The sequence below is a fragment of the Aphelocoma coerulescens genome, chromosome 4A (assembly GCF_041296385.1).
Source record: "Aphelocoma coerulescens isolate FSJ_1873_10779 chromosome 4A, UR_Acoe_1.0, whole genome shotgun sequence".
Lineage (NCBI taxonomy): Eukaryota > Metazoa > Chordata > Aves > Passeriformes > Corvidae > Aphelocoma > Aphelocoma coerulescens.
In genome coordinates, this window is record NC_091018.1 from 21,357,371 (window position 1) to 21,383,556 (window position 26,186).

At 62.1% G+C, this 26,186-nt stretch overlaps 3 protein-coding genes across 5 annotated transcripts; 1 reads left to right on the top strand and 2 right to left on the bottom strand.

Moving 5' to 3' along the window:
• The first annotated feature begins 999 nt into the window (after nt 1-999).
• ZDHHC9 (zinc finger DHHC-type palmitoyltransferase 9) lies at nt 1,000-13,775 on the top strand. Its single transcript, XM_069015787.1, has 9 exons — nt 1,000-1,060; nt 1,425-1,715; nt 8,447-8,607; nt 9,162-9,320; nt 10,139-10,276; nt 10,402-10,820; nt 10,954-11,057; nt 11,171-11,336; nt 12,073-13,775. Exons 2-9 carry the CDS (start codon nt 1,549-1,551, stop codon nt 12,175-12,177), a joined length of 1,419 nt encoding a protein of 472 aa, XP_068871888.1. The 5' UTR covers nt 1,000-1,060; nt 1,425-1,548; the 3' UTR covers nt 12,178-13,775.
• Nucleotides 13,776-14,163: 388 nt separating this feature from the next.
• On the bottom strand, nt 14,164-18,819 carry SASH3 (SAM and SH3 domain containing 3). 3 transcript variants are annotated; one of them, XM_069015790.1, is made up of 8 exons: nt 18,694-18,819; nt 16,380-16,472; nt 15,994-16,143; nt 15,765-15,912; nt 15,543-15,691; nt 15,222-15,428; nt 14,787-14,937; nt 14,164-14,678 (listed from the first exon to the last, which is right to left on the bottom strand). In XM_069015790.1, exons 1-8 carry the CDS (start codon nt 18,745-18,747, stop codon nt 14,491-14,493), a joined length of 1,140 nt encoding a protein of 379 aa, XP_068871891.1. In that variant the 5' UTR covers nt 18,748-18,819; the 3' UTR covers nt 14,164-14,490. The 3 variants fall into 3 exon arrangements, with proteins under 3 accessions (XP_068871891.1, XP_068871890.1, XP_068871889.1); XM_069015789.1 differs by having other exon boundaries at nt 14,164-14,675; nt 15,765-15,915; XM_069015788.1 differs by having other exon boundaries at nt 15,765-15,915.
• Nucleotides 18,820-19,507: 688 nt separating this feature from the next.
• On the bottom strand, nt 19,508-25,418 carry XPNPEP2 (X-prolyl aminopeptidase 2). Its single transcript, XM_069015791.1, has 21 exons — nt 25,221-25,418; nt 24,383-24,456; nt 24,183-24,293; nt 24,033-24,096; nt 23,782-23,886; nt 23,558-23,644; nt 23,311-23,457; nt 23,101-23,202; nt 22,912-22,993; nt 22,342-22,537; nt 22,121-22,210; nt 21,910-22,019; nt 21,746-21,823; nt 21,597-21,668; nt 21,433-21,493; nt 21,217-21,286; nt 20,999-21,103; nt 20,565-20,624; nt 20,311-20,387; nt 20,088-20,186; nt 19,508-19,824 (listed from the first exon to the last, which is right to left on the bottom strand). The coding sequence occupies exons 1-21, from the start codon at nt 25,264-25,266 to the stop codon at nt 19,624-19,626; spliced, it is 2,037 nt and encodes a 678-aa protein (XP_068871892.1). The 5' UTR covers nt 25,267-25,418; the 3' UTR covers nt 19,508-19,623.
• Between the last annotated feature and the right edge of the window lie 768 nt (nt 25,419-26,186).

The following is a 26,186-nucleotide window of genomic DNA, read 5'->3' on the forward strand; positions in this document are numbered from 1 at the left end:
CGGAGTTCTCAGCTACGAAGAGGTGCCGGTGTCTGTCACCTGCGCCCGCAGCATCCATCCTCCTCGTCCTTTTTGTCATTCTCCTCCTCCATCCCGAGCTGGGCGCACAGGGGGGCTCAGGGCAGGGGCCCGCCGAAGGGAGAGGGATAACGAGCTGCTCCCCATCTGCTGGCGTCTCCATAGCAACAACAGCGGGAAAAGTTCCGTATTTTCCCCTCGGGTTTGACGCTCCGGGCCCTGCCTTTGCCGGCAGCCACGTGCCCACGGGGAGCGCCGTGCGTGGGATGCCGGAGAGGGATGCTGGGGGTGGGATGCCAGGGAGGGACGCCCCGAGGCGGAGTGCCAGGGATAGATGGGATGCTGGTGGCAGGATGCCGGGGATGGGATGCTGGGGGGTTCTCCGAACCCAACCCCAGGGTCTGCGTGTGCAAAACCGTGTGAAAACTGCTGTGCAAAATGTGGGAATGGGGCGGGCGAGGAACCCACGAGGGAGCAACCCGTGCGCTCCCCGAGGCGCTGGGGTTCGGCAGCGCGGTGCTTGTGGGCACCCGGTGCGAGAAAACGAAAAAGAAAAGGGGAATGGGGGGCAGCGCCGGTCGGGCCCCAGCGGGGGCTGCACCGGGAGGTGTGGCGGGAGCCGCCGGGCCGGGGCCGGGCCAGGGCCGAGCCGGGCCGAGCCAAACCGGGCCGGGTCCGGGACCGCCACGTGCCGCGCCCCGCCCCCGCCCCGCCCTCCCTTGTCCGCACCGGGGCGGGGCCAACCGCGCGGAGTGGCAGCGCCTCTGTCCAATGGGCCTACGAGAAGCGGCGGGGCGGGAGGAGTCGCCGCAAAGTGACAGCGCTGCTGACCAATGGGCAGGCGAGAAGCGGCGGGGTGGGAGGAGCTACCGCGGAGTGACAACGCGCGCGGCCAATAGGCAGGCGGGAGGCGGCGGGGCGGGGCGGGGGGCGCGGCGGGACCAATGGCGGTGGCGGCTCCGCCCCGGTGGGGCGCGGGGCGTGGCGGCCCCTCCCGGCGCGGAGGGAGCGACCGGCGCGGCCCGAGCGGCACCGGCACCGGGTGAGCGGCGGCGCGGGGCCCCTCCTGTCCCCTCCCTTCCCGTCCTCTCCCGTCTGCTCTCTAACCTTTCCCTTCCGCCCTCTCCCCTCCGGATCCCGGCACGCCCGCAGAGCCGCAGCCGCCCTGCTCTGTGTGGCCCGGCCCTGCCCTGTGTCCCCTCCCGGTGCGGAGCCGCCCCGCCGGCCCCTCCCGCCCAGCCGAGGGTCTTCCTGGCCGCGCCCCGCGCCCCCTCCCTGGTGGATTCCCACGGCAACGCCCCTCCCGGGCGCGGGGTTTCCATGGCGACGGCGGCCGTCGCCCCCCGCGCCGGTGCCGCCGCCGCCCCGGTGCTGACCGAGCGCTCTCCCCGTTCCCTCTCCCGCAGCCGCCGGCCCAGCCCAGCCCAGCGCGGCCCCGCGGGGCCCCGATGATGCCGGGCGCGCGGGCGGCGGAGGAGCAGCAGCGTCCGAAGGTGCGGCGGCCGCTGCCGCCCCAGTGACGGCCCCGCCATGTCGGTGATGGTGGCGAGGAAGAAGGTGGTTCGGAAATGGGAGAAGCTGCCGGGCAGGAACACCTTCTGCTGCGACGGCCGCATCATGATGGCCCGGCAGAAGGGCATCTTCTACCTGACACTCTTCCTCATCCTCGGCACCTGTGCCCTCTTCTTCGCCTTCGAGTGAGTTCCCCGGGGACCCCGCGGGACGGGGATGGGGATGGGCCCGTGTGCCCGGGGCCCTCGGCAGAGGGAGGGGAGCCTGGCGCGGTGCAGCCTGGCAGAGGGTGGCTTTCTCAGTCCAGATCTGCTTCCTCACCCTCAGCAGACCGACCCTGGAGGTTTTGGGGAGAACGGGCCCTGCTGGAGCTTGTGACACTGGCCTCGCTTCCCCGTGGGTCACCTTCTGTCTGGGACTTGGCAGTCCCTTGTCCCGAGTGTTCCTGGCTCCAGGATAGCTGGGGTGAAAGGGCGCTGCTGCTGCTGCAGCCCCGGGGCCCAGCCTGCGTCCTTACCCACGAGGGGACATGCAGCTCCCGCGCCAGCCCCACCAGCGAGGTGACCCCAACTGGAGGATTAATGAGGAGTGAGCTTGGGGGTCCTGCCAGTCCAACCTACCCCCAGCCTCCCGGCTGCACTACAGCAGAGCCCCCGCAGCCGGAGCCATCCTGGTGTTTGGGAAGGATCCGACCACTCCTTACATCACCTCAGCAGCCTAAAGGCCTTCAGCCAAAACCTTTGATCCTGCTGAAAAAGAGGGATCTGCTGCCTCCCCTCAGCTCTCTCTGGGAGCCGGGCTGGGGAGTTGGGCTGGCCTTAGACTAATCCTAAAATCAAAAAACAAGCAAAAAGGGAAAAGCCTGTGTTTGTCTGGGCCGATGGTGTGGGAGGGGGCAGGACACCCCTGTTGCCTGGTTAGAGGATGAGCTTGGATCAGCTAAACAACTGCAAAACTTCCCTTGCCTGGTCTCCATGGGCATGTTTGTGTTCTGGGGTGGGAGAAGGGCTGAAACAGGATTGGGTAACACAAAAGCTAAGCCAGCAAGAACGAGTGGAAGGAGCTGCTCACTGGCTAAGCCCTGACTATTCCTGCAGGTCCAAAAAGCCCTTGGCCCAGATGCTGTCCTCCTCAGCATCTTTCCTAAGCCAGGGAACTTGTTTCCACATTCCCTGGCCCAGCGTGTCTCTCCCTGCTTCCCTGCCTGAATTATCCCTGGCTCAGTCTGAATTCCGAGGTACCAAGTGACACCGCTCTTGGTTTGAGGTGTTTGAGGGTTTTTCCATCTAAAAAATGGGGCTGAGCCTTCCTGCCTTACAGGAAGAGCTAATAAGTGTTGGTGCTCCAGAAACGTTTACTGCTGCACCAGAAACACTGATTTGAGGGATGATTGCTCTGGCTCCCTGTGGATCCTGTCCGTAGCAGGAGAGTGAACCACATCCCGCTCTGCCGTGGTTGTGCTAGGCAGAGTGAGCCAAGGCTGTTTTCCAGACCTAGGCTGTGGTTAGTCAGGAATGTGACTGGAAATTCCTTGAGAAGCCCCTTTCCATGCTCTGGCAGGCAGAGGCCTGTGGAGGGGTCGCTTGCACCAAGATATCCAGGCCGTGCCTAGAGGTGGAGGGTGGGCTCTGCGGGGGGAGTGCCTATGGGAACAGGATCACCTTTGAATTTTAGTTAAATTGTCTGAGGGAGGTAAGGAAACGTTTGGGAAAATCCAAATAGCCATTTGATTCTTTCAGTGGAGAACACCTCAGTGTTGTTTTTTTGGAAGAAAGAGGGTTGTTTTGAACTTGTTTGGGGATTTTTGAATTTGGGATGGGGATGAAATGTTGCCTTCCCAACGGTAAACACTGCCCAAGGTCTCTATTTCACTGATCAGGCTGAGATAAGCAGCTTGGCTTCTTGGGAGCCCTTCCTGCCCTGCATGTGTAGGGAGCTTTGGGTGAGGATCTCAGCCTCGATCTTTCACTGTGTTGTCCATTTGTCTCAGTGTTTGGCAGGTTCTTTAGCGTTTGCATGGAAATTCCTGGTTTCCCCCTTAAAGTTCGTGTCTCGGTTTGGAGCGGCAGCCGGCGGTGGGCGGAGGAGCCCTTTCCCTCTCTGCCCGCTCACTGCAGGCTGCCTGTGCCGTGCTGCTGCTCCATTCAGCTGAATCACTTGCGCAGTCACACCTTGTCTGAGCACGGCTCCGGGGTGCCTGGAGCCAGGACCCGTCTGGCTGCTCGCCCTGCGCCGGGCTGGGCTTGATCCCGGCACTCCGGGCTGCGCTGGCTCCAGTTACAGCTGAGGCCGGTGGGGACGGGCACCCAGGTCAGGAGAAAAGCCACCGCCGTTCCTTCCCAGCCCTGGAGCGATGGCCGCACTCGCGGGGCTGCTGCTGGTGGTGGTTTTTTCCTCCGAGTTCCTCCAGTGCTGTCAGCGGCTCCGCGGTGTCCACAGGTGAGCGGGCTGAGCCACCTCAGCCCCGTGGCTGGGAATTTGGGTTGTTGATCCCCCAAACCGCAGCGCTGTGGTCTGGGATCGGGGAAATCTCTCCAGCCAGGAGCAAACAGGAGCCAGAGGCTGGCAGAACTCAGTGCTGTACCTGAGATCCGACTCCTCCCTCCTAGATAAGGCAGAGGGACGGAGCTGTGCTGGCTCCCGGGAAGGGCTCTGCAGCGACCGGAGTCCTCTGCCCAAGGGCACCTCTCACCACTCTGTCGGCAGGGAGCAGCTCCCACTGCTTGGGGCTGGCCCCTCCAGAGTCCGAGACCTGTGTTTAACTGGGTCTGCTCTGTAACAGGTCCCATAAAATACAGTTTCACATCCTCTTGGCGTTATTTCAGACTCCTAATGGTATGTCAGCCCTGTGGTTGGGCACTTAGCTGCTGTCTGCTTGAGGTGTTCCAGCACGAGGAGAAGACCAGATAAAGCACTTGTGAGATCTCTTTAGGAGCTGGGATAATGGGAGGCAGTGTCTGGGAGTTCCCTTTGCCGTTCCTGTCTCTCCTGAAGCGAGTTCCACGCTCAGCTGACGGGAATGGGATTTCTTTTGTCTCTCGCTTTTCAGCACAAAACTTGGTGTCTGTAAATGTTAGAGGCATGATAGCACCAGCAACACTGGCTCCTCACGGGAGGGGGCTGCTCTTGGATTTTCCAGTGCCCAAGCATGTTTGTCACTTTGTTTTTCCTACTTTCTTAGCTTTGTAGAGATGAAAATGTCTTTGTTTTCTGCTGAGTTGAAAACATCTACACTGCCCCTTGTGTGACATTGTTTTGTAGTTTTGATTTCCAAACCCCAGAGACCCAAGTCTGACAGAGGGGCCTCTGAGCTGGCGTTACCTCTGGTTAGATCTGTGTCAAGCGTGGTCAAAACTTACACGTGAGTTGATTGGTGCTTTTTAATCATTGTAATTTCTCTCAGTAGAAGTGAACTTTTGGTGTCCAGAGTTCAGCTTGTTTTGCTCCTGTTTTTGCAGGAAGTGGCCACTCGTGGGGTTTGGATTGACCTTTTTCTTATATGGGGTTCCTTCTCAGGAGATGGTTTTGCCCTCCCTGCAGCCTCCACATCCTCTGTGGCACCCCCAATCCCAGGTGGATCTTGAGGTGATTTGCCTGTGCAGAGATTTGAGATTTTAGCTGGGAAAAGAGCAATGACATCGGCATAACACGTCTGTCTCCTGCCTCAGTTGGGTCAGAAGCACATGGCGTGTGCTAACAGTTGATATGTCACTGCTGGCAAATGGGGAGAGCTTCCTTGGAGAGCTCCAGCCCTGCCTGTGCTGCTGGGAAGGGCCTGCACACAGTGTTGTGCTGCGGCCAGGCTTTGGAGCAGCTGCTTCCACGCTTACCTCAAACCCAGCAGCTGCTAGACACCATCCCAGGGCTGGTGTGAACAGCCAGCACAGCCAGGCTGCAGTGCCCTGGTGAGGGTCAGGCATTTGGGAAAGGTACAGCTCTGCTGGCACTCACACCAGGCACACGGTGTGGCTGTGCTGTAGCTGAGCCAAGTTAAACTGGTGATTTGCAGGTGAGACGAGGGTGGGTGAGTGAGTGATACTGCGGAGCTTGTGCTAAGCCCTGGGAGCTGTGCTGCCCTGTGGTCGTGGCTGCAGTCCCTCTCACCAGGGCTGGCGTGGTGGCTTTCCCCTTCCTCCAGGGCTTTGCTCAATGTGCCGATTACAACAGACCTTCCCAAGTGGGTGCAAAATAACCAGCCAAGCACCATAACTCATGGCACCTCCCAGCTGCTTCTCCCCCTGCTCCCCATTCCAATGATGTCTTTGTTCAGCCTTCCTGCCCCCAGCCCATCCCGCTGTGATGATTAGTTGTGATAGTGCTGTTATTGTCTGCTTTTTGGTGACAAAACGCTCCAGAGCACAGATATGGTGCTGGGAGTGGGGGAGCAGCATCCTCACATGCCAACAGAGCATCTCTGTTGGCTCTGAGCTCTCCCAAACAATAGATCTTTAAATGTCTGTTCCTGAGCAGTGAAATTGTCTTCGAGACAAGGCGTGGACTGAAGATACCCCAGTGCTAGAGCGTACCTGAGTACCAACCCAAGACTTTGTGTGGCTGCTTTCCCTGCTGTGTTCCCTGAGTCACCTCCCGAAGAGCGAGGCCCCTCAGCACAGCTGGTGGGCTCCATGCTGGGCTCCTTGGGCTCCAGTTTCACCGTGGTGGAAGCTCCTCTGGCTCTTACCTCTGCTCTCACCTGCAAGGGGCCACAGAAGCCAGCCCAGCTAAGGGAAGCTAAGCTAAGCCTGTGTGGAAGCAGGAGGGCCATGGCTTAGCTTTAACATGGCTTATGGGTCCATATTTAAACCCACAATACATTCATGTTGCCACAGCAGTTCCAAAAACTGTCGTATCAGCTGGACAAGGGTCAGGCTGCAGCCCTTTGGGGCAGACAGTGTCCAGCTTTTCAAGGAATAATCACAGAATCACAGAATCATTTAGGGTGGAAAAAACTCCCAAGACCATCAAGTCCAATCTGGGACTGGTCACCACCTTGTCAACCAGCCCAGAGCACTGAGTGCCATGTCCAGTTGTTCCTTGGACACCTCCAGGGATGGGAACTCCACCACCTCCGTGGGAAGCCCTTTTCAATGCCTGACAACCCTTTCCATGGAAAAATTTCTCCTGATGTCCAACCTGAACCTCCCCTGGCACAGCTTGAGGCAGTGTCCTCTTGTACTGTCACTGATTGCCTGGGAGAGGAGGCTGACCTGCACCTAAATCCATGTTCCCTGTTCCTAACCCCATATTTCTACCTAAATGAGAGCTCTAAATGAGCTCCAAGGTTTTTGTTTACTTGCTGACTGACTTGCCGCTGTCCCTGGACTTTGCCCTTGCAAAGGGAATGCAAAGTTATCTTGGGCTGCCTGAAGACAATAAGCTCGGCCCTCCAGTTCTTCGTCTGTGGGCAGGGCTGGGCACAGGGACGTTGTTTTGGGGAACTGCAGAGTGTGCAGTGTCTGAAATGAAGGATGTTGGTTTAGGGGCCAGGCCCTCTGTGTTGCTATGGGCTCCTGGTGTTGCAGCTGTGACTAAAGCGTGCTGTGGCTTCAGTGTGCAGCCCTTCTGTCCTCATCATGCGTGGGGACAGCCACTGGAGTCAGGCAATGGCCCGGGACACGTTCCTGCAGTGGGCCTGCAGAGCCCGGTGCTGCCAGCTGGAGCTGGAAACTGCGTTGTGTTTGGGGAATCTATGGTGGGAATGGTGTCCAGAATTAAACAGTGCTGTGGAGGTCATGGAAATGGCCTTGCTTGGGATGGCAGCCCCACCAGGAAGGATAATCCCTGGCCCCTCACTGCAGTAGCCTGATGCTCCCATGGAGAGTAGCTGTGGAACAGCAGTAGTCTGGGTTGGATCCAGCCCTTAGCAGAAGGGATAAAGGGTGGATCCCAGAAAGGCAGGAGCCTGAAAGCCTGGGTGCCCAGCTGCCTCAGGAGGCACCTGGGGAAGGGATGTGTGCGAGGAGAGGTGAGACATGGCACAAATGGTGGGATGTGGGTGGGCTTTCCCTTAAACTTCACCCCAACATCAGTGGGGTTTTCTGAAGGAATCAGGGTAAAATGTGTTTTTTTTCAGCTCAGTATATCTCTAAATCATTACTTCTGCCCAGGCCTCCCACACGGCCTGTGTTGCGGCACCCCTGGGGACTTGGCTGTGGGTGTCCAGGAGCAGCACAGCCATGGTGAGATGAGTCCCATGCTCCCTTTGCATCTCCTCCATCAGCAGCATCAGCACCATAAACTCCTCATTGGGCCTTGCTGCATTTATAGAGCAAACAAACCTTGTTCCCTTTCAAGCTGGGGGAGTCTTGAAGCAGGAGCCTTTCTGCTTTATTTGGAGCATTCCAGTCCATTGTCTCAGAAAAGCCAAAGGAAGCCAGATGTCTTGTTGCATGGGAATGTTGTGCTTCCACAGGAATCCATTCCTGAGAAGCACAGGATGCACCTAATCCCAATAATTTCTGTGGTGCTGGAAGCTGCTGCCCTTTAGGGGCCAGCCAGAGAGTCCCACCATCCCCACAGGCTTCCATGCCTTCTGGCTCTCCAGGCTTGGGGTCCCTCCAGGCTTTGGGTGCTTCTCCCAGTGGTCTGGCCCGTCCCTTGGCAGCAGGAATGTAATGGACAAGGTCTCTCCAGCTGCCTGGTTGTGTTTCTGGCATTGCTTAAAACGGGAGCTGAAAACAGAACAAATGCTGGGAAGTATCTGTGCCTCGCTGGTGGAAAACACGGAGATGCTGTGATGGTGCCTGGTTGTTGGAGCTGCCCCAGGAGTGTTCCCCTGTGGTGGTGGGATCAGAAGGATGTACTGAACAGCTTCTCTGCTCCAGATCTGAGCAGTGCCCGGGCTCTGATGCCACGCCAGGCGCTCGGCCCGGCACCGGCAGACTCTGACTCATCGCCTCCCGCCCCGTGTCCGCAGGTGCCGGTACCTGGCTGTCCAGCTGTCCCCGGCCATCCCCGTGTTTGCAGCAGTTCTCTTCCTGTTCGCCATGGCCACGCTGCTGCGGACCAGCTTCAGCGACCCTGGCGTGATCCCGAGGGCCCTGCCCGACGAGGCAGCCTTCATTGAGATGGAGATCGGTGAGTGTGGAGCGGCCAAGCTGGTGAGGGCTGGAAAAGCCTCTCTATTTATGGCATATTTCTAGGTCACAGTCCCTGCAGAGTTTATCTTCCCGGCTGGACCTCCAAAAGTGAGGATTGCCCCAATCTGCTGGCTCACTGTACTTGGCCAAGTCTCAGAAAGTTGGCAGGATGTACCTGCGTCCATCCCTGGGAGCCGTTTCACCTGCTGCTTTCTCTCCCATAGCCATGTACATGCAAACTCAGTTTGTTTTTGATAAGGGGTGTAGAAAGCCTGGAGTGATCCCCTTGATCCTTCGGGGAGGGAGGAGGTTTGGTGGATGCAGGTGATAACACCCAGCCCACTCTCAACATGCCCATGAAAGCTCTGGCATCCCTTTTCCTGCCTCCAAGCTGCCAGGTTGGCTTGGCCCGCATGAGCAGAGCTGCAGCCTCCGGCTCCGGAGCCAGCGGGCTCTGGTCCCACTGGTAGGAAAGGCAGGGAAGTGAGTTGTCGTTTGAGGCCTGGCGTGTTGTAGCAGCAGGTCCGATCTGTGCCCGGCTCTCTCTGGCAGAGGCCACCAACGGGACCGTGCCGCAGGGTCAGCGCCCGCCCCCGCGCATCAAGAACTTCCAGATCAACAACCAGATCGTGAAGCTCAAGTACTGCTACACGTGTAAGATCTTCCGGCCGCCCCGCGCCTCGCACTGCAGCATCTGCGACAACTGCGTGGGTGAGTGGGGCTGGGGGCTGGGCCTGCCCCTGCTCCTCACAGAGAGCCCCGGGGGAGGGACGGAGCCGTGCCCGGGCTTGTGCTGGGCAGCTCTGGACTGGTGGAGTGTCCGGGCTGCCTCGTCTTGTACTCAAGGAGCTTGAGGTTTGCTCAGAACATGGAGCCAGGTGGTTCCTCTTTGCCAGGACTTTAACCAGTCTAACTGAGCCCAGCTGCTCTGTGTACAGGTGCAGCCTGTTTTTGACTTCCACTGGAGTCTGGCCTTGCAGGACTGGAGGGCTGCAGTGGAGAGTTGTGTCTCAGGTGACAGCAGCTCCTTCATCAGCACAGAGACTGTGCCATTCCCTGGGGTGCCCTGGTTGTTGTCCTCCTTCTGTGTATGTAATTGGCTCATGTTCAGCATCACTGCTCCAGGCAGAAATCCCATCCTTCTGCACCCCTTTCCTCCTTTTCGGATTCCCAGCCTTTGTGTGTTTATACAGTTCCTTGAACCCTCTCCTGATTATTCCAGGGTAAGAACTTGGGGACCCCCAGGCCTTCATCTAACCCGTGTGTTGTGGCTGTTGCACCCCAGGGAAAGAAGACACATGAGGGGTCAAGCTCAAACTCTCTCTTAATGTGCAAAATGACTCATTATAAAACAACTCTGGACTTTTGACCTCCTGAAAGGAGGCCAGAATGTGGGGTCCTGAGTGAGCGGAGGGTTGGACTTGGCAGTTTGTGCCAGCCTGGATTTTCGAGGTGGCAACAGGAGCAAGGATCTAGAGGTGGGGAGGGCCATGCCAGGGCAGTGCTAATCTTCATCTTGGCTTCCCCAGAGCGCTTCGACCATCACTGTCCCTGGGTGGGCAACTGTGTGGGGAAGAGGAACTACCGCTACTTCTACCTCTTCATCCTCTCGCTCTCCCTCCTCACCATCTACATCTTCACCTTCAACATCGTCTACGTAGCACTGAGTGAGTCTGCCTGGAAAGCTGGATGGCTGGGAGGGACGGAGTGGGGCTACAGATGGTGTGAAACCAGGGAACTGGATGCAGTGGGATGTTCCAGATTAAAAAATCTCTCTCTTTTTGTACTGCAGAATCTCTGAAGATTGGGTTTCTGAACACGTTGAAGGAAACCCCAGGGACATATCCTTCCATGGTCCTGAGGGCTTGGATTCTCCAAAGCTGGGGGTTAGTGGGAGCTGCACTGAAGAGTGGCTGCCTTGGCCACTCTGAGTCTTTCAAAGCATTTTCCTCCCAGGTGACAATGTGGGGAGGAGTTTTGTGGCTTTTGGGAGGAGAACAAAACAGAAAACAGTGGCTAGGAGAGGAAGAGAAGTTGGTGTTTCAGGGGGCAGTAACAGGTGGGCTGGGCCTGCTCTCAGGCTGTTCCCAGTCCTTAACTGTTCTCACTGTACTGGAGGTGCTCATCTGTTTCTTTACGCTGTGGTCGGTGGTGGGGTTAACTGGGTTCCACACCTTCCTGGTGGCACTGAATCAGACAACCAACGAAGACGTAAGTAGAGCCTTCCTCTTCCTCTGAGCTGTTGCCGTTTCTCAGTGTGTCAAGGCTGTGCACAGCACAGGGATCTGGGGGCTGGGGCAGGGTGTCCCTGGAGTAAACCTGAGTTTGTGCCCAACTATTTCAGATTAAGGGGTCCTGGACTGGGAAGAACCGCGTGCAGAATCCCTACAGCCACGGCAACATAGTGAAGAACTGCTGCGAGGTGCTCTGCGGGCCCCTGCCCCCCAGGTGAGCTCTTGAGGGGTAGCCTTGACCTTCGTCTTCCAGCAGCACTTCTGGTGGGGAGAGAGGTGGGATTTGGGGACACATGGGTCTCTGATGGCGTGGCTGTGTCCTTGCAGCGTCCTGGACAGACGGGGCATCCTGCAGCAGGAGGAGAGCACAGCTCAGGAGGGGTCGTGCCTGCAGGGGCCTGGCACGCAGGAGCCCCCAGCCACGCAGGGCCCTGGGCAGGCCCAGGAGGGTGGCATGAAGCAGCAGGATGGCAGCATTCCTCCCCCCAGTGCCGTGAGTGATCCTCTTGGGAGCTGGGGGGGCTCTAGGACAGCGAGAGGAAGCTGAGTGTGACTTAGAAAGGACAAAATGATATGGGGGTCTGTGCTGAGAGGCTGCTGCTGAAAAGCTTGTTTGCTCTGACCCTGGAAACCAGCGTGTGTTGGTTTCCTTGGATTTCCTCAAAGGAGATCACAGCTGGCTGGGGTTTTGGAGATCAGTCCTGCCATGACAGCACTCTGGAGCTGTTGCCCATGGAGCTCGGTGGGGCTGGGGAGGGCTGGGAGGTTGCAGACATCTTGTTCTGGTGCTGCATGTGAGCTGCAGGGCTGTCCCTGGGATCTCCATCGTTGGAGAAAGCTGTTGTGGCCCTGAGCAGCCTGCTCTGTGTTTGAAATTAGTCCTGCTTTAAGGACGTGGTTTGACAGGAGACCTCCAGACTGCCCTTCCCACCTTAATTATTCCATGAACGTGGTGGGAAATAGCTCAGCTTGCTCCTGCTTGGGCACGAGTTGTCGCTTCTCTGGTGGACACAGTCCAGCCACTTCTGCTGGGGCAGTCCAATGCTCCAGCTCTCCCTGAAGCTGCTGTTCTGCCTGTTGGGTGGCCCCTGGTTTCTGGTTTCTCCTTGTCCCAAGCCCAGCTGAGACCGCTGCCAGTGGAGCTGGAGGCAGTAGCGGAGCGGTGGGGGCTGTGTGGTCGGGCTCTGCACTGGGCTGTTCCTGCAGGTCACTCTGTCCTCTCTCCCCAGGTCCCTGCGCCGTCCGTGAGCGACACCGAGATGCCAGAGGAGAAGCAGCGAACGCCTGGGGAGCTCCCGGTGCCCTCTCCGGACGCTGGGCGAGCGGAGCACTAGCATCTGCTTGGAAGGGAGAACTTTCTTGTTTTGTCTAATCAAAGCTGGAAGTGGTGGAGGAGAGGAGGAGAAGGGCTGGATGGCAGGCACCTGATTCCCCATGGCCATTTTGCTTTAGTCATTACTCACCGCGGTGCGGGCGGCGCTGGCCCTGCGCGGTGGCACGGGACAGTGAGCGTGGGCAGCACGCCCTGGTCACCACGGGGCACTGCCACCACCAGGGCAGGTCTGCCTGGGGCCGGGCCTCTGGCTCTGCGGGCTGTCCTGGATGCTCCATCCCGGCATGGGGCTGGGGCTGTCCCTCGCCGGGGCCCAGCTCTGACCAGGAATCCCCCCAGGAAGGGGAAAGCAATCGTGGCAGCAGCGTCCTCTCTCCCCTCCTCACTCCTTCCTCTAATCTGTCGCGTTGTTTTGTGGTTGGCATGGCAAGGCTTGTCAGGAGACATTTTGGTGCCCAAAGGACCCAAACAAGCGGGAAGGAGTTGTGCTGGCAGCGGTTTTTAAGTAGCGTTCTTCCTGTGCTCCTTTTCATGTGGTGTAGCAAGGCAGCAGCTGTGAGGGGACCCTCCCTCCCATCCTGCCCTGGGGCTCACACCGCCCTGGGGGTTCCAGGGAGGGAGAGGACAGCCCTTGCCCCTCCCTGGCCACAGAGCAGTTGTGCTGGGGTGGGCTGAGCTGCAGGGAAGGGTCTGCCTGTGCCACTGGCTCCTGGCTGGTGCTGGGGCTGCATTTGCTGCCACGTGTCCGCACTGAGCCCTCCCCGGCTGTGGCCGCTCTGCAGAACCTCGGCCCCGATTCTGTGTTGTGTCACTGCGTCCCCATGTCCCCCCCCTTGCCTTGCTCTGCAGTTCTCAGCCACCCTAGACTGGCTTTGGGAGCCTTGGATCTTCCCAGGATTGTGCCAGCTGCCGAGGGCTGGGCTCTGTGGTGTTGGTCACTTGTGTGTCCTCAGCAGAGGAGAGGCTGGGGGATGGTGGGAGAGCTCTGTGCCATGGCAGGGCTCCCCCCACTCCACAGCCCCCGTCCTGCACTGGCAGGACCCTCACACCTGTGGGGTCCCCACAGAGGCCGCTGGTGGAGGAGAGGCCATTCCGTGCCCCGGCAGCTCCGCATCCCACGCCACAAGCACTGGGCGCTCCCGTTCTCCCCGCAGGCGTGCGGTGGGTGGTGGCAGGTGGAGGATGTCCTGCCTGGCCAGTCCCGTGTGTGTGTCCGTGATGCTCCTGCCTGGCAGTGGGAAATGGCTGCTGCTCCCTCCCTGGCCTCTTGTGCCACCCTGCTCTCAGCAGCGGTGAGGAGCGGGTGCAGCCAGGACCCTGCTCCCTCTGGAGCTTCCCTGTGCCTCCCAGCTCGCTCCTTGCCCCTGGCCCTGGGTGAGGTGTGGTGTTAAAGCGGCACCTGCACTGCCCCCTGTCCCGGGTGAGAGGGCAGAGCTGCCACAGCAGCTCCCAGACGGAGTGTGCCAGGGAAGGAGCCCCAGCCTCCCTGCCACGGCCCCGCAGCCAGCCCAGCCCCATCCTGTTCCATCCCCCGGGGACAGGGGTCCTGCGCCCCACCCCGTGGGAGTCACCCCAACACGCTACTGACCAAATCTCCAATTCAGTGTGAAAAAGTGTATTTTTTGGCTCTGCTGCTCCCTGTTCCACGTGGTGTGTGGAGTGCTGCCTGCCGGGACCTGCCTGCACGGGTCAGGGTCTCCAGAAGCAAGGAAGGGGTTGGGTGAGGGTTGGGTGTTCTTTTTTTTTTTTTTTTTATTTTTTTTTAATTTTAAAACAATGAAGGAAACTTAATTGGTTTGAAAATGGCTGAGCTGTAGCCCCTGCGTGTCTGTGCTGCCCCAAGCCAGCTGCCTCTTCCCCCTTCCTTGTGTCTTTCCAGGCCTCTCCATCTCACACTTCCAATGTGTCTTAGCTGTGTTATTTGCATCTTGCTGTCGCCCACGGCGGGTGAGGGGGGGTCTCCGCGTGTCCATGCTGGGAAGTGTCAGTGTCCTGGGAAGGCTTTAGTTGCCTGCAGACACAGCTTCCCTCCCCAGCTCCCTTCCTGAGCCTGCTGGCAAACCTGGGAGAATGCAGCCAATGCCTGCGGTGTCCTGGCGGGGAGCGTGGTGCCCCGGCATACCCAGAGCCCCTGGCAGTGGTGCCAGGCAGTGCCGTGCAAAATGTCCTGGGGCTCCTTGTGCCCACCCAGCATCTGCCTCTGGTGCAGGGGCCGAGCCGGGCCCCGAGGTGCCACCACTGGGGCTCCCCTGTCCCCTACCAGCAGTCCACCGCACTGTTAGGGCCAGAGCGGGAAGCGGCAGTGCCGGCGGGCTCAGGGGGATTCTGCCATGGAGACAGCCCCCAGCTGCTCCTCGGGACCCCTCAGCTCAGCCTCCTCCCGGCTGCCATCCAGGGTCTCTGATCCCTCAAAGCAGCCGGAGTCCCGAGGAATGTCCCCTTTGGGCCCTGAGGGCGATGGCAGGGCTTCGGAGGTGTCAGCATCCTCTGGCTCGCTGGCTGCTGGGAGAGGGGCCGTGGCATTAGTGGTGCTGCTGGGGTGCCCCGTTGGGGGGTCTGCCACCCCTCCCCAGGACTTGGGGGTCTCCCACCCCTCCCCAGGACTCTTACTGTCGTAGTCCAGGAGGAGCTCGGCGGCCGTCAGCAGCTTGGCGCGGTGCTGGGGGTCCGTGATGTGCAGTTCGTTCAGGTGGGTCTCCCGCAGCTCCTTGAAGTCCTCCAGGGTCTGGTACCCGTTCAGCAGGAGGGTGGGGGTGTGCTCCTGGGTGGGGGGCGTGGGCAGGGGTGAGCAGGGCTCGGGTGGCTCCCCTGGCTCCCTCCCCTGACCCCCAGTGCTGGCCTGTGGCTCCCGCCTCAGTGTGGGTCCATGGTGGGCACCTGCCCCCACGTTACCCAGAAATGCCCCATGTGTCCCCTCTGTGCCCCTGGGGTGGTTGGTGGAGGGACCCCCGCGGGCGGGGGACAGTGAAGGGGAGGGGGTGGTCCCCGTGCTGGCACGCTGGTCACAGCAGGGTGCTGCTGTCCCCCACGGCCCCTGTCCCTCACCTGCAGGTTGATGCGCTCCAGCAGCTCATGGAGGGTCTTGGGCTTGAGGCGCTTGTTCCGGCTGGAGCCCCGGCTCCTGCGGGCAGGGACTGTCTCCTCAGGGATCACATCCACGTAGATGAACTTGAAGGAGCCCACCCTGTTGTTGAGCAGCCCAGTCCAGGTGCCCACAGGCGGCTTCTCGATGATGCCAATGATGTCCCCTTTCTAGGCCGAGGGACATGGGATGGCGGTGGGTGCAGCCTTGGGGACCGCCCCCACCTCAGGGGTGTCCCCAGCCACCCTCCCTCCCTCCCCAGGGCCGCAGCGGCCGTGGCTCACCCGCAGCTTCAGGGAGTCCTTGTCGTAGGGGCTGGGAGTGAAGTCGGTGTGGACACGGGCCCGGCCGCAGAAGGGGCCGGTGTAGGCCGGGACAGTCTCCTCCAGCCGCCGGCCGTCCCCAGGATCGCCAGGGCTGGGAAGGTCACTGCCTGCAGAGAGGAGGGAGTCAGGATGCGCCCGGCTGGAGACGCGGGGCCAGTGTCCCGTCGGGGCCGGCCTCACCGCTGGACATCTGGCGTCCGAGGGCTGGGCGCCCATCCTCCTCCTCCTCCAGCTCCAGGTACGACAGGGGCACCTTGTCATGGCTCCGCTCTTCCGTGCTGCTGGCTGGGGACAGGGGGCATGGGGACCCCTCCTCCTCCACCTCTCCCTGCTGGGGGTACCGGGGTCAGGCCGAGGGAGGGGGAGCTGTCCCCGGCTCACCTGTCCATGTCGCCACAGCCCCGCTCACCTTCCCCTCAGCCAGCGCTCTCACGGCCATCCTGCCCATCTTGCGGTTCATGGTGCGGGAGATGACCGCCCGCCACTTCCTGCCCAGCTTCGTCCCGCTGCTCCGCACGGCATCCTCGGGACTGGCACTGCTGGCATCATCCTCAGGGATCTGCCAGCGGGATGGAGAGTGAAGGCAGAGCCCCCCACCCTGGGCAAGCCTCAGCAGGGTCACACAGGGCTGCGAGACCCCAAATCCCAGCAAGGCTGGCACCGTGGGGCTGCTCCGTGACACGGCGGCCACTGGTAAAACCAGGAGTTTTGGGAAACCAGCTCTGAAATGGGCTGTTCCAGGGGGAGCAGGATATGTCAAGGGGTGCTGCTGCCCCAGGCATGCTGGATACTCACGTTCTCCTCCAGGCTGAACTCCTCGCTTGACACAGGGGAGCTGACCTTGGACTTGCTGAAGTCCTTGAAGCTGCTGGAACGCTGTAGGGAAAGCTGGGAGCAGGGGCAGAGGTGTGAGGGGGGAGATGGAAAGGTGTGAGGGCTTCTTCCTGCATCCCCTGCCCCAGTTCCTCTCCTCCCTTTGGGCTGCTTTGCCCATCCCAGGGTGATGCCAGTGCTGGGAAGAGTTTTTGGCTGGCACAGCCTTTCCTATCTGCCCTCTTCCAGGAGCTGCCGTGTGCCATGAACTCCCCAACCTGGGATGCGGAGCTCTTGGTGCCTGTGCAGCTGCTTGGCACAGCATTCCCAGGGCAGGGATGTCCTGGTGTGGAGCCTGGCACTGCCGTGCTGGGAGCAGCCCAGGGCTGTGCCATGCTGCCGCACTGGCACGTGGGCCAGGACATGGGGGGACACAGGGCTCTGCAGTGCCGCAGCTCCTCTCAGCACAGGTGGGCAGGCAGTGAAGGGCTGGTAGCACCAGAACAGCCATGTCCCTGCTGCTACCCACAGGGTCAGCTCCAGGACTGAAAGTTTCCATGTTTTCTGCCTGTGAGTGTCATCCCACAGCCCAGAGAGCACATCCTCAGCATCCCCAGCTGGCTTGGTGCCACCTCCATGCCTAAGCCATCAAAGCTGGTTTTGGATCTCGGTCCTGGCGCACCTCTCCATCCCCGCCCCTTCCATTCTTTCCTGTGCCCCCTGCCCACCTTCCTCTCCCTGGCCTCAGGTGCCTGTCTCACACGGAAGGGTTTCTCCACGCCAGGAGCGCCCTTGGTGCCAGCACAGCCACGTGGTCCCAGGTGTCCCTCATCCCTGGATGCCAGCACCAGCGTGCTCACATTGGGGCACGCTGAGCTCGGCTGCCACCGCCAGCCCTCTTGAGGCCCTCGGAGCACACACCACGGTGCTCGCTCTGCCGCCACCACCACCACCAGGGATTTCCGTTCTCAAGCAGCTCTGCCAGCTCCTGTGGTGGCTGAGGCTCTTCCCAGCCCTGCACAGCCTGGCCCTGTGCTGTCCCCTCTTTATTCTCCTCCTCATTCGCCCCTCACATGCCTAAGCACTCGGTTTTGCCGTTCCTTGCAGAGGGCTGGCTCTCAGTGTGTCACCCAGCTGCCCATCCGCAGTGGCTTTATGCGGCAGGGCCGGCTCCAGGTGCATCCGTGCAGAGGGGATGCTGGCTTCTACCCTGCTCCCACCCCAGTGCCCTGAATCCACCCGATCCAGGTGCACTGGACCCCCCCAGGGCTTCACTGCTGAGACAGGACAGCTCTACAGCTGGGAAAGCCTCTGCCCTGGGGCTGGAGGAGCCATGGAGGTCCCGGCAGTGGGATGTGAGTCAGGGCGGCCGGGCTCTCCCGGCGCAGGGCAGGGAGGGGGAAGTGAGACTGGCTGTGGCTGGGCAAGGGGCAGGGGATGCCCACTGGGATTGCCCGGGCTGGATGGGCCACCGCGGTGCAGGGAGGGGGACTTCACCCAGATTTCCTGCAGGAGCTCGCCAGCACGGAGGAGCTGCCAGAGCAGGGAGTGTGCCTGTCATGGGCAGGACCCCGTACCAGGCACTGCCCCTGCTCCCCGCGGTGACTTACTGATGCTGATGCCAGCCCAGCAAAGCTTGGCAAGAACTGAAGTGCCAGCTGGTGCGAGACCTGGCAGGGGATGAGGAGCCAGTTTGGGCCCCACTGGTGACTTCAGCCACAGGGTGGCACATGGCCGTGCCACGCAGGGGGCTCTCGAGAGGCCGTGGCACCGGCAGCTGGGGCTCCCGTGGCTCCCGTGGCTCCCGCGGCTCCCGTGGCTCCCGCGGCTCCCGTCTCGGAGCGGTGCTGCCGGAGGAAGCGGCTGGCGCACGTGACGGAGCTGCAGCCCGACCGCAGCACCTTGCACAGCCGTGGCCCCCAGGAAATGACGGGCGGCCGCCCACGCGTGGCGAGGCCATGGAGGGGGGGCACAGCTCCCCCAGCACAGCCCCACGGGTCCCACCGGCACCCCAGCTGGCACCCACGCTGACCCCGGGGGCTGTGCATCCCAGCCACCCATCCCAACGGGATGGAAGCCAGAGTGGGAGGTGGACAAGGCCAGGACCACGCACTGGCGAGGCCACAGTGGCTGGTGGCCGCAGAGACGGACCGATGGCAGGGCCGCTGCCACGCTGTCCCAGCCCCCTGGCACCAGCTCTCCTGCTCAGCATCCCCCGGCAGCCCAGGCTGGAACAGCTCTGGATGTGCCGGGACATCCGCGGTGCTGAGGGCAGCTGGATGCCGCCAGCACTCACCTTCCTGTGTCCCGGCTCCTTGTCCCCGGCGTTGGAGGGCTTGCGACGGAGCATGGCGCGGGGGCCGGTGGCGAGGGCAGCGTCCGGCAGCGCCGAGCGCGTCCCGACCCGCGGCACCGGCACCGAGCCGGGAGCGCACAGGAAGCTGGCGGTCACATGAGAGGCGCTTGCAGCCGTGCTCAGGGTGGCTGCCGAGGCGCGGGCTGGGGCAGGAGGAAGGAAACCCTCCACCGAGCTGCTGCCCTGCCCGGGGCCCCTGGGTGGGAACGGTGTCTGTGCCCTGCGCCTCTCGGCAGCGCTGCCCCTCGGTGACGCTGCCCCTGCCCTGCCTCCCCTCGGCGGTGCTGCTGCCCCTCGGTGGTGCTGCCCCTTGGCCATCTGCAGATGGGCAGCGTGTGTCCCCCAATGCAAAAGGTGACAGTCCCCAACCCCTCTGTCGTGCCTGCTCATCCTGCTGGGACGTGATAGCCAAGCCCTCTGCGTGACACTCGGTCGGGGATGTCCCCCGTATCCGCAGGTCCTCCCGGCTCGGCATCACGCCCAGGTGGGACATGCTCATGGTCACCCCGCTGCTGGCACCCGTGGGGACATCCCCGGTTGTGCTGGCTGCCCTGCACCTTCTCACTCCAAATCCTCCATCTTCTGCCCCAGAATTACAATCTGCCCAAATCCATCTCCTCACTGTCGGCATTGGCTTGGTCGCCCCAGGGCTGGACAGAGGGCACAAGCAGGGTCACAGGAGGGAGTTGGGGGCCGGACTGCAGCCCTACACCGGCCGGCGAGGCAGCGCGCAGCACATCGGGCACAGCAGGGCCCGCCTTGCTCATGTTTAATCACAAACAAGCAAATAGAATCCAACAAAACAAGGAAGTGAGCACGGTGGAAGACCCGGCCGTGCTGGGAGGGGGTGGAGGGGCCATCGGTGCGGGCTCAGGCCCCCAGCCCGCCGAGCAGCACCGAGAGCAGCGAGGCGAGGGCCAGCGTTCCCGCGGCGGCGGTACCGGCGCCGTTCACTGGGAAGGGCTGGGTGCTCTCCTGCAGCCACTCGTACTCCTCCTCCAGCCGCTGCCGCCGCAGCTCCGGCCCCACGTGCGCCCGGATCCTCTCGTAGTAGGAGTTCAGGTACCGGATCTGCACCCAGGCACCACGGGGAGCTGCGGGGGGGCGGCCTGGATGCTTTGGCCGTCCCCGTCCAGCTGCCCCACAGCCCGACCACTGGCCCCACCTGCAGAGCTCATTGTCCCTCTTCATCCACACATCCATCCCTGCTCTGTCCTCATTTACCCACTCCAGCTTCATGCCATGGTCCTGTTTTTTTGCTGCATCCACCCCCCAGCCCCCTGTGCTGACCTCGCATCCCTGCTCTGCTCCCCACCCCGAGCACACCCCCGTACCTGCTCTGGGGACAGGAGTCTGAGGTCGATGAGGTTGCGGTCATAGGGCACCAGGGACACCACCTCGAAGGTCAGAAAAGGCGTCTCCCCGCTCTGGTGCTGTCATAGAGGGGCGTCATTAGGGTGTCCCCAACCCCCTGAGAGTCTCTCACCCCTGACTCGATGCAGGCCCCCACACTGTGCCACCCCTGCCCCCCCTGTCACCCCATCCCCATCGCCCTACCTGCGTCTGTGCCTCCACCACGAGGACGACATCCTCAATGCGGATCCCAAACTCGCCATCCCGGTAATAGCCGGGCTCTGAGGGCCGAGAAGATGCCTCGTGAGCCCCCAACCCCAGAGGCTCCCCCAGCCCACCCCAGCAGGGCTGGATCTGGCCCCTGAGTGGGGCTGAGAGCTGACACCCCATCCCTGGTTGGGCTCTGTGCCCGGGGTTGTCCCAGAGAGCCGGGGTGCCGCCGGGGTGCTGGGACATACCGATGGAGGTGAACATGCCGGCCTCCAGTGGCACGTTGTTGGACTGGAAGCCCACGGGCCCTGCAGGGACATGGGGTGGGTTAGAGCTCTGGGGACGGCATGTGCTGCAGGGACAACCCAGCAAGGACCACAGAGCCACCAAGGCAAGGACTGTGGGGCCATCCTGACAAGGACCACTGATAGGATCATCCCAGTAAAGACCTTGGGACCACCTCTGCAGGGATCATAGGATCGTCCCAGCAAGGACCACGTAGTCACCCTGGCAAGGATCATGGGTCCACCCTGGCAAAGACCACAAGATGCTGCAAGTAAGGATTCCCCTGCCCCTTAGGGAGGCTCTGCTGGGTGATGAGAAGCCCCCAGCAAGCTCCTGTCCTCATCCCTGTCCCCATATCTCAGCCCACATGCCCAGCACCAGTGCTGGTGGCACCTACACTCGTGGACTGAGAGGAAGTTGCCGATGCCATGGCCAGTCCCGTGGCCGTAGTTGAGTCCAATGTCCCAGAGTGCCCGGCGGGCGAAGGACTCCACTGTTCTCCCTGGGGAATGAAGAGGTGGGATAGGGGCCACAGAGTGTATGAGGCCCCCCAGTGCCCTCCTGCTCCCTGTGCCAGGGGTTCTGTGCAGGGCCAGGGCTGGGTTTGGCACCCACCTGCTGTGTGTGACGGGAAGACGAGGCGGGAGAGGTCAATGTTGCCCATCAGCACACGGGTGTAGGCTTCCTGTGGGGCAGGGTGGGGGGTGAGCAGGGTGGTACCCAGACACTCACCCCTGCACATCCAGCCCTGGCCAGGACTGTGGTGCTGAGTGCCATGGGGAGTGCTGGGCAGTGCAGGGGGATGTTGGCTGATATGGGAGGGGCTGGTACCTTCTGCAGCGGGGTGGGCTCACCCCAGTGCACTGTCCGAGTGATGTCTGTTGTCCCGTCCCTGCAAAGGGGGGTCATGAACGGGGCTGATGCAGCCCCAGTGCTGGCTTTGGGGGCCCCTGGATGTGGGGCTGTTGGGGGGGTCTCTGGTCAAAGCTACGCACAGATATTGCCCTCCGGTGTCGAAGAGGTACATCTCGCCCGCAGACAGCGTCCGGCTGCTGCCATTGGAGGGGCTGCGAGGGGAGGGAGGTCAGAGCCCTCTCCCAGCTGCCCATTGCCCACTGCCCCCTGCCCACTGCCCCAGCCATACCTGTAGTGGGCCAGTGCCGCGTTGAGCCCACTGGCCGAGATGGTCTGGAAGCTGGGCCCGCGGCTGTGCTCCTGGGCCCTGGAAGGCAGCAGGGAGGCAGGGAGGTGCTGGGGGTCCCCGGCTGCCCTTTGCTGGGCAAGGCAGGCCTGGGGGGCGGCACTGACCAGCGAAGTGCATTGATGTGCTGAGCCCCCAAGAACTCGTCCACCTGCCCCTGCGGGACTGTCTTCTCCAGCCACAGCAGGTACTGGATGACGGCCACCGCGTCCCGGACCTGGGGGTGCCCGGGGGCACCGGGGAGGGGGCATCAGCACCCCGCTTCCTCCGGTCTGCCCCCAGTCTGCAGGGGACTGTGGGGAGGGGGACAGCCCTTACGTGGGCAGCTCGCAGCATCTCCTGCTCATGGGCATTTTTCACAGCCTTGGCCATCATGACAGGCGAGTAGTCCTCCTCCAGCAGCTTCTCCTGTGAGGGCAGGCAGGAGGTGGCACAGCTGCTTGTCCTCTGAGGCCCCAAGGGCGGCCACAACGCGGTGACATGGGGCTCTCCCCGCGCCTGCAGGACCCACGTGCCCCATGGCCGGGCTCGGTGCCCACCTGGGGGATGATGCCGTAGAGGCCGTAGGTGGTGTACTCGGTGCCCAGCCACACGGTGACGTTGCCCTGGGTGTAGTGGCGCAGGTGGGCGCTCACCTGCCCGTACTCCTGCAGCTCCACGCAGAGCGGCCCCGGGCAGCCCGAGCTCAGGGACTCCCGCGCCGCCACCGAGAGCCGGGAGCCCTCCACGAACAGGCTGGGGAGGGAGCGGGACGGGGCAGGCAGAGATGTGGTGGTCACCTGCTGCCTTTGGTCCCCCCAAGCCCGGCAGAGAGGAGGGATCTGGGGGGCTCAGAGGGAATGCTGGGCTGGGAATGGGAGGAACTCAGGCTGTGAGGAAAGGGAGTGTGCCGTGTCCTGGGCTGGGAGCCAGGGGATGGATTGGGAAAGATGTGTGGCTCAGAGGGACAGTCGGTGGGGCTGGGCATGGCAGGATGTGGTGGCTCTGGGGATGGGGACAACGGGGCTGAGAGGAGAACCCCATGGGGGCTGGCTCAGGAAAGGAAGGGTGGGAGGGGGTAGGTGGTGAGCCCCTTCCATGCCCCATGCCCACAGGGACATGCTGCCCACCTTATGGTCGTGTTGGTCAGGAGGGTGTAGGAGTAGAAGACGGGGTTGTAGGGGATGTCATCTCCACGGAGGTTGAAGAGCCCTGCCAGGAACGAGACCTCCATGCCTGCGACTGCCACTGCCCTCCCAGCCCCAGGGTTCGAGCCCACGGCACCTGCCATGGCACCACCACGGCACCTGGGTACTTACAGGCCGTCTCCTCCAGCCCCGACAGCAGCACGGCTGTGGGGTGTCGCACATGCTGCTCCATCCGCTGCCGGATCCCGGCCACCTTCTCCTGCCAGCTGCTCCCTGGGAGTTGGGCAAGTGGTCAGCTCAGTGCAGGGACCACCGCAGCCCCAGGCTTGGGGCGCTGTGGGTGAGCGCCCACCCAGCAGCTGTGGGAGGCTGGGGTCAGACCTGTGAACTCTGCTGGGAGGCTGTAGATCTCGCTGGAGGAGGGAAGGGGTCTTTGGTCACCCCATGCCTGATCCACAAGGTTGGTCTCGAGGGGGATTAGGGTCCGGCCGGAGCCGTGTAGAGCCCGGCTGTAGCTGTTCCAGGTGTCTGGGGGGTGACCAGCCCGCAGGTTGGGACTCCTGGTAAATCTGCACCCAGGGGCTGCCCTCCCGCGGGCAGGGTGACCCCCAGTGTCAGCCAGCCCTACCGATGGAGAAGAGGAAGGGGTCCAAGCTGACATTTCCCCCCGCAGGAACCGCCTTCAGGATCCACATCCCGATGGACTCGATCGAGGCTGCAGGGGAGAGCTGGGTGGCACCACGAGTTTGTGCTGCGTCCCAGCCTGCGCTGAGCCCAGAGGAGGCTGTGGCAGGGGTTGGGGGGCTCCTGGGAGCGGGGAGACTCAGCAGCCCCCGTCCTGCCCCCACTGACTTGTCCTCTGCAGCTCCCAGTTGCAGTCCAGCTCCCGCTCTGCCTGGGTCCAGTAGCGGCTGTCAGTCCACAGGGCAGCCTTGTCCTGTGTCACCACAGCAGTGCCTGGGACAGGAGTGGGGGCTCAGGCTCACCTCTCTCTCTCTCCCTGCAGCTGGCAGGGACCCCCAGAGGCTCTCAGGGAGTGGGACCATGCCGTGTGCATGGATCCCCGGGAATGAGGAGCAGCAGGGTTTGGGGGATGCCCTCACCTGCAGAGCCGGTGAAACCGGTGAGCCAGCCCAGCCGCGCGTCCCGCTCGGAGATGTACTCGCTCTGGAGCCGGGATGGAGCCGTGAGAGGTGGCTGTGGGCGCCGGCGGGGAGCGGCTCCCCGGGGCCGCGGGGGGACTCCTGCCTTACCATGTGGGCATCCGTGGAGGGCACGATGTAGGCGAGGGCGCCGTGGGTCCGCATGGTGCCCCGCAGCGCGGCCAGACGCGCCGTCGTGATGGTGGCCGTCGGTGGCAGGTACTGGTGGCACAGGGAGACGTGCTGGGACTGGGGGGGGACTCCATGCCGGGGGTCTCAGGAACAGGGAGGGGGAGCAGGGCGGGGCTCACCGGTGGGTCCAGGGAGCAGTTCCGGATGTCATTCCTGGTGGAAGGAGCCTGTGGCACCTGCCCTGCAGCACAGCCTGTGGGCACGGCAACACCCGGGAGCCTCAGGCTGCAGCCTGGGGGCCTGCTGGCCCTTTGCTTCAGGCCGGAACCGCACCAGGCAGCTGTGACCCTCGTCCCCAGCCCCAAATGCCGGCCAGCCCAGCTTTGGGGCTTTTTACAAAACCCAATGTTTTTAGCCCCAGGAACAGTGGGTGAAAACCAATGTCATCCCCTGGTTCAAGAGAAATTAAATCTGCCGGTGCCCATGGCACAGTGGGGTCATCACAGGGAGCAGCTGCTGCCTGGCACGGAGCACAGAGGGGCTGCCAGGAGCCTGCCCGGAGCATCCCAGCGCTGGGGCCTTGGAAGGAGCTGGCTGACGGTGGGGCTGTGCCCGGCCGGACCTGGCCTCTCCCCAGGGCTGCTTGGCACGGGGTCCCACCACCACTCCCTGGGCTCTCCATCACCAGCTGGCACCTGGCTTCTCACCTTGGCCAAGGGCACATGGCTTGGGTCCATGGGACAATGCAGGATGGGGTCATACTCAGCATGAGGGGCATTGGGTACCTCGTCTCTGCACCCTGGGGGTCTGCTCCTGACCTGTCACCTGCCCCGGGCCCATCCCTGGGGCAGCTGGGCAGGGTGAGCCCTGTGACACAGGCTGGCTCCTACCCCGGGGTGGACCCACCCCTGCTTCCCCCAGAGCTGTGGCTGGGACATCCCACGCTCTCCGTATGTGGTTCCTGGAGGTCACAGATGTGCCGTCCCACCCCAGTGCCCAGCCCACCGCCAGCCATACCGTGAAGCAGGAGTGCCCAGGCTGCGATCCAGAGCAGAGAGCACATGGCTGCCCTGGCCGAGGCACCAAGGGGACACTGTGGGTGACAGGTCCCTCCTCCTGAGCCTTTGCCCCAGGGGCAGAGGGATGTGGGATGGGAGGGACAAGGCCCCAGCAGATACAGGGTGTGGGGAGCAGACTTTGCTGTCCCTTTGGAAAGTGAATTCCACTGCTAAATGAAAGCAAACAGCAAAATCAGCACAAAGTCCAAAGATCCTGCAGGAGCAGAGGTGGGAGCATGCCAGCTAAGCCTGGCACCGCCTGATGGCCTGGGAGAAGTCAGGGAAAGGCTTTGCTCCCTGGGGAACCCCTGTGTGCCGGAGCTGTGGAGAGCTGACATGGGATCTCTGGGGTGAGGGCCAGATGCCCCCCAAGTCAGTCAGCCCCCCAGGCCATCCCTCCTCCTCCACAGGACATGGAGCCGTGCAGGTGGGCACCAGCCCCTGTCCAGTGCCTGGGACCAGCAGCCCCTGTGCTCCATGGGAGGATCCTGCTGGATGCGCCCTTTGTCCTGCCAGGCGCAGCAGCTCCGCACCTCCGTGCATCTGCCTTGCTAAAACCTCACTATCTTCATCATAAGGAGCCTTGACCCCGAGGCCCGTCACTGATGGCACAGGTACTTCCTCCAGCGGCTTTAATGACTCTGGTTGTGGAGGGAAGGGCTGGGAGAGGGGCAGACCTGCTGCCACAGGCACTGGAGGTGTCCATCCTGGGCATGGACACAGATCTTCAGGGATGAATGCACGTTCCCATCCAGGACAGGTCATGGTTTGGTCTGGAAAGGACATTAGAGATCCTCTAGTTTTGACCCCCTGCCATGGGCAGGGATACCTTCCACTATCCCAGGTTGCTCCAAGCCCCTTCCAGCCTGTCCTTGGACACTTCCAGGGATGGGGCAGCCACAGCTTCTTTGGTCAGCTTGTGCCA

Bases quoted from the DNA above. Each gene is read 5' to 3' on its own strand.
- SASH3 (XM_069015788.1), bottom strand. From the start codon at position 18,747: ATGCTCCGTCGCAAGCCCTCCAACGCCGGGGACAAGGAGCCGGGACAC. The intron at 14,938-15,221 runs GTGAGGGACAGG...CCCCCCACCCAG, and splicing joins TGGAGCGCATCAACCTGCAG to GAGCACACCCCCACCCTCCT. The intron at 14,679-14,786 runs GTAAGAGTCCTG...CCCCTCTCCCAG, and splicing joins GCTCCTCCTGGACTACGACA to CAGCCAGCGAGCCAGAGGAT.
- XPNPEP2 (XM_069015791.1), bottom strand. From the start codon at position 25,266: ATGTGCTCTCTGCTCTGGATCGCAGCCTGGGCACTCCTGCTTCACG. The intron at 23,887-24,032 runs GTGAGGGCATCC...CTCCTGTCCCAG, and splicing joins CGGTTTCACCGGCTCTGCAG to GCACTGCTGTGGTGACACAG. The intron at 21,669-21,745 runs GTATGGCTGGGG...CTCCCCTCGCAG, and splicing joins GCGGCACTGGCCCACTACAG to CCCCTCCAATGGCAGCAGCC.
- ZDHHC9 (XM_069015787.1), top strand. From the start codon at position 1,549: ATGTCGGTGATGGTGGCGAGGAAGAAGGTGGTTCGGAAATGGGAGAAG. The intron at 10,821-10,953 runs GTAAGTAGAGCC...CAACTATTTCAG, and splicing joins ATCAGACAACCAACGAAGAC to ATTAAGGGGTCCTGGACTGG. The intron at 11,058-11,170 runs GTGAGCTCTTGA...GTGTCCTTGCAG, and splicing joins TGCGGGCCCCTGCCCCCCAG to CGTCCTGGACAGACGGGGCA.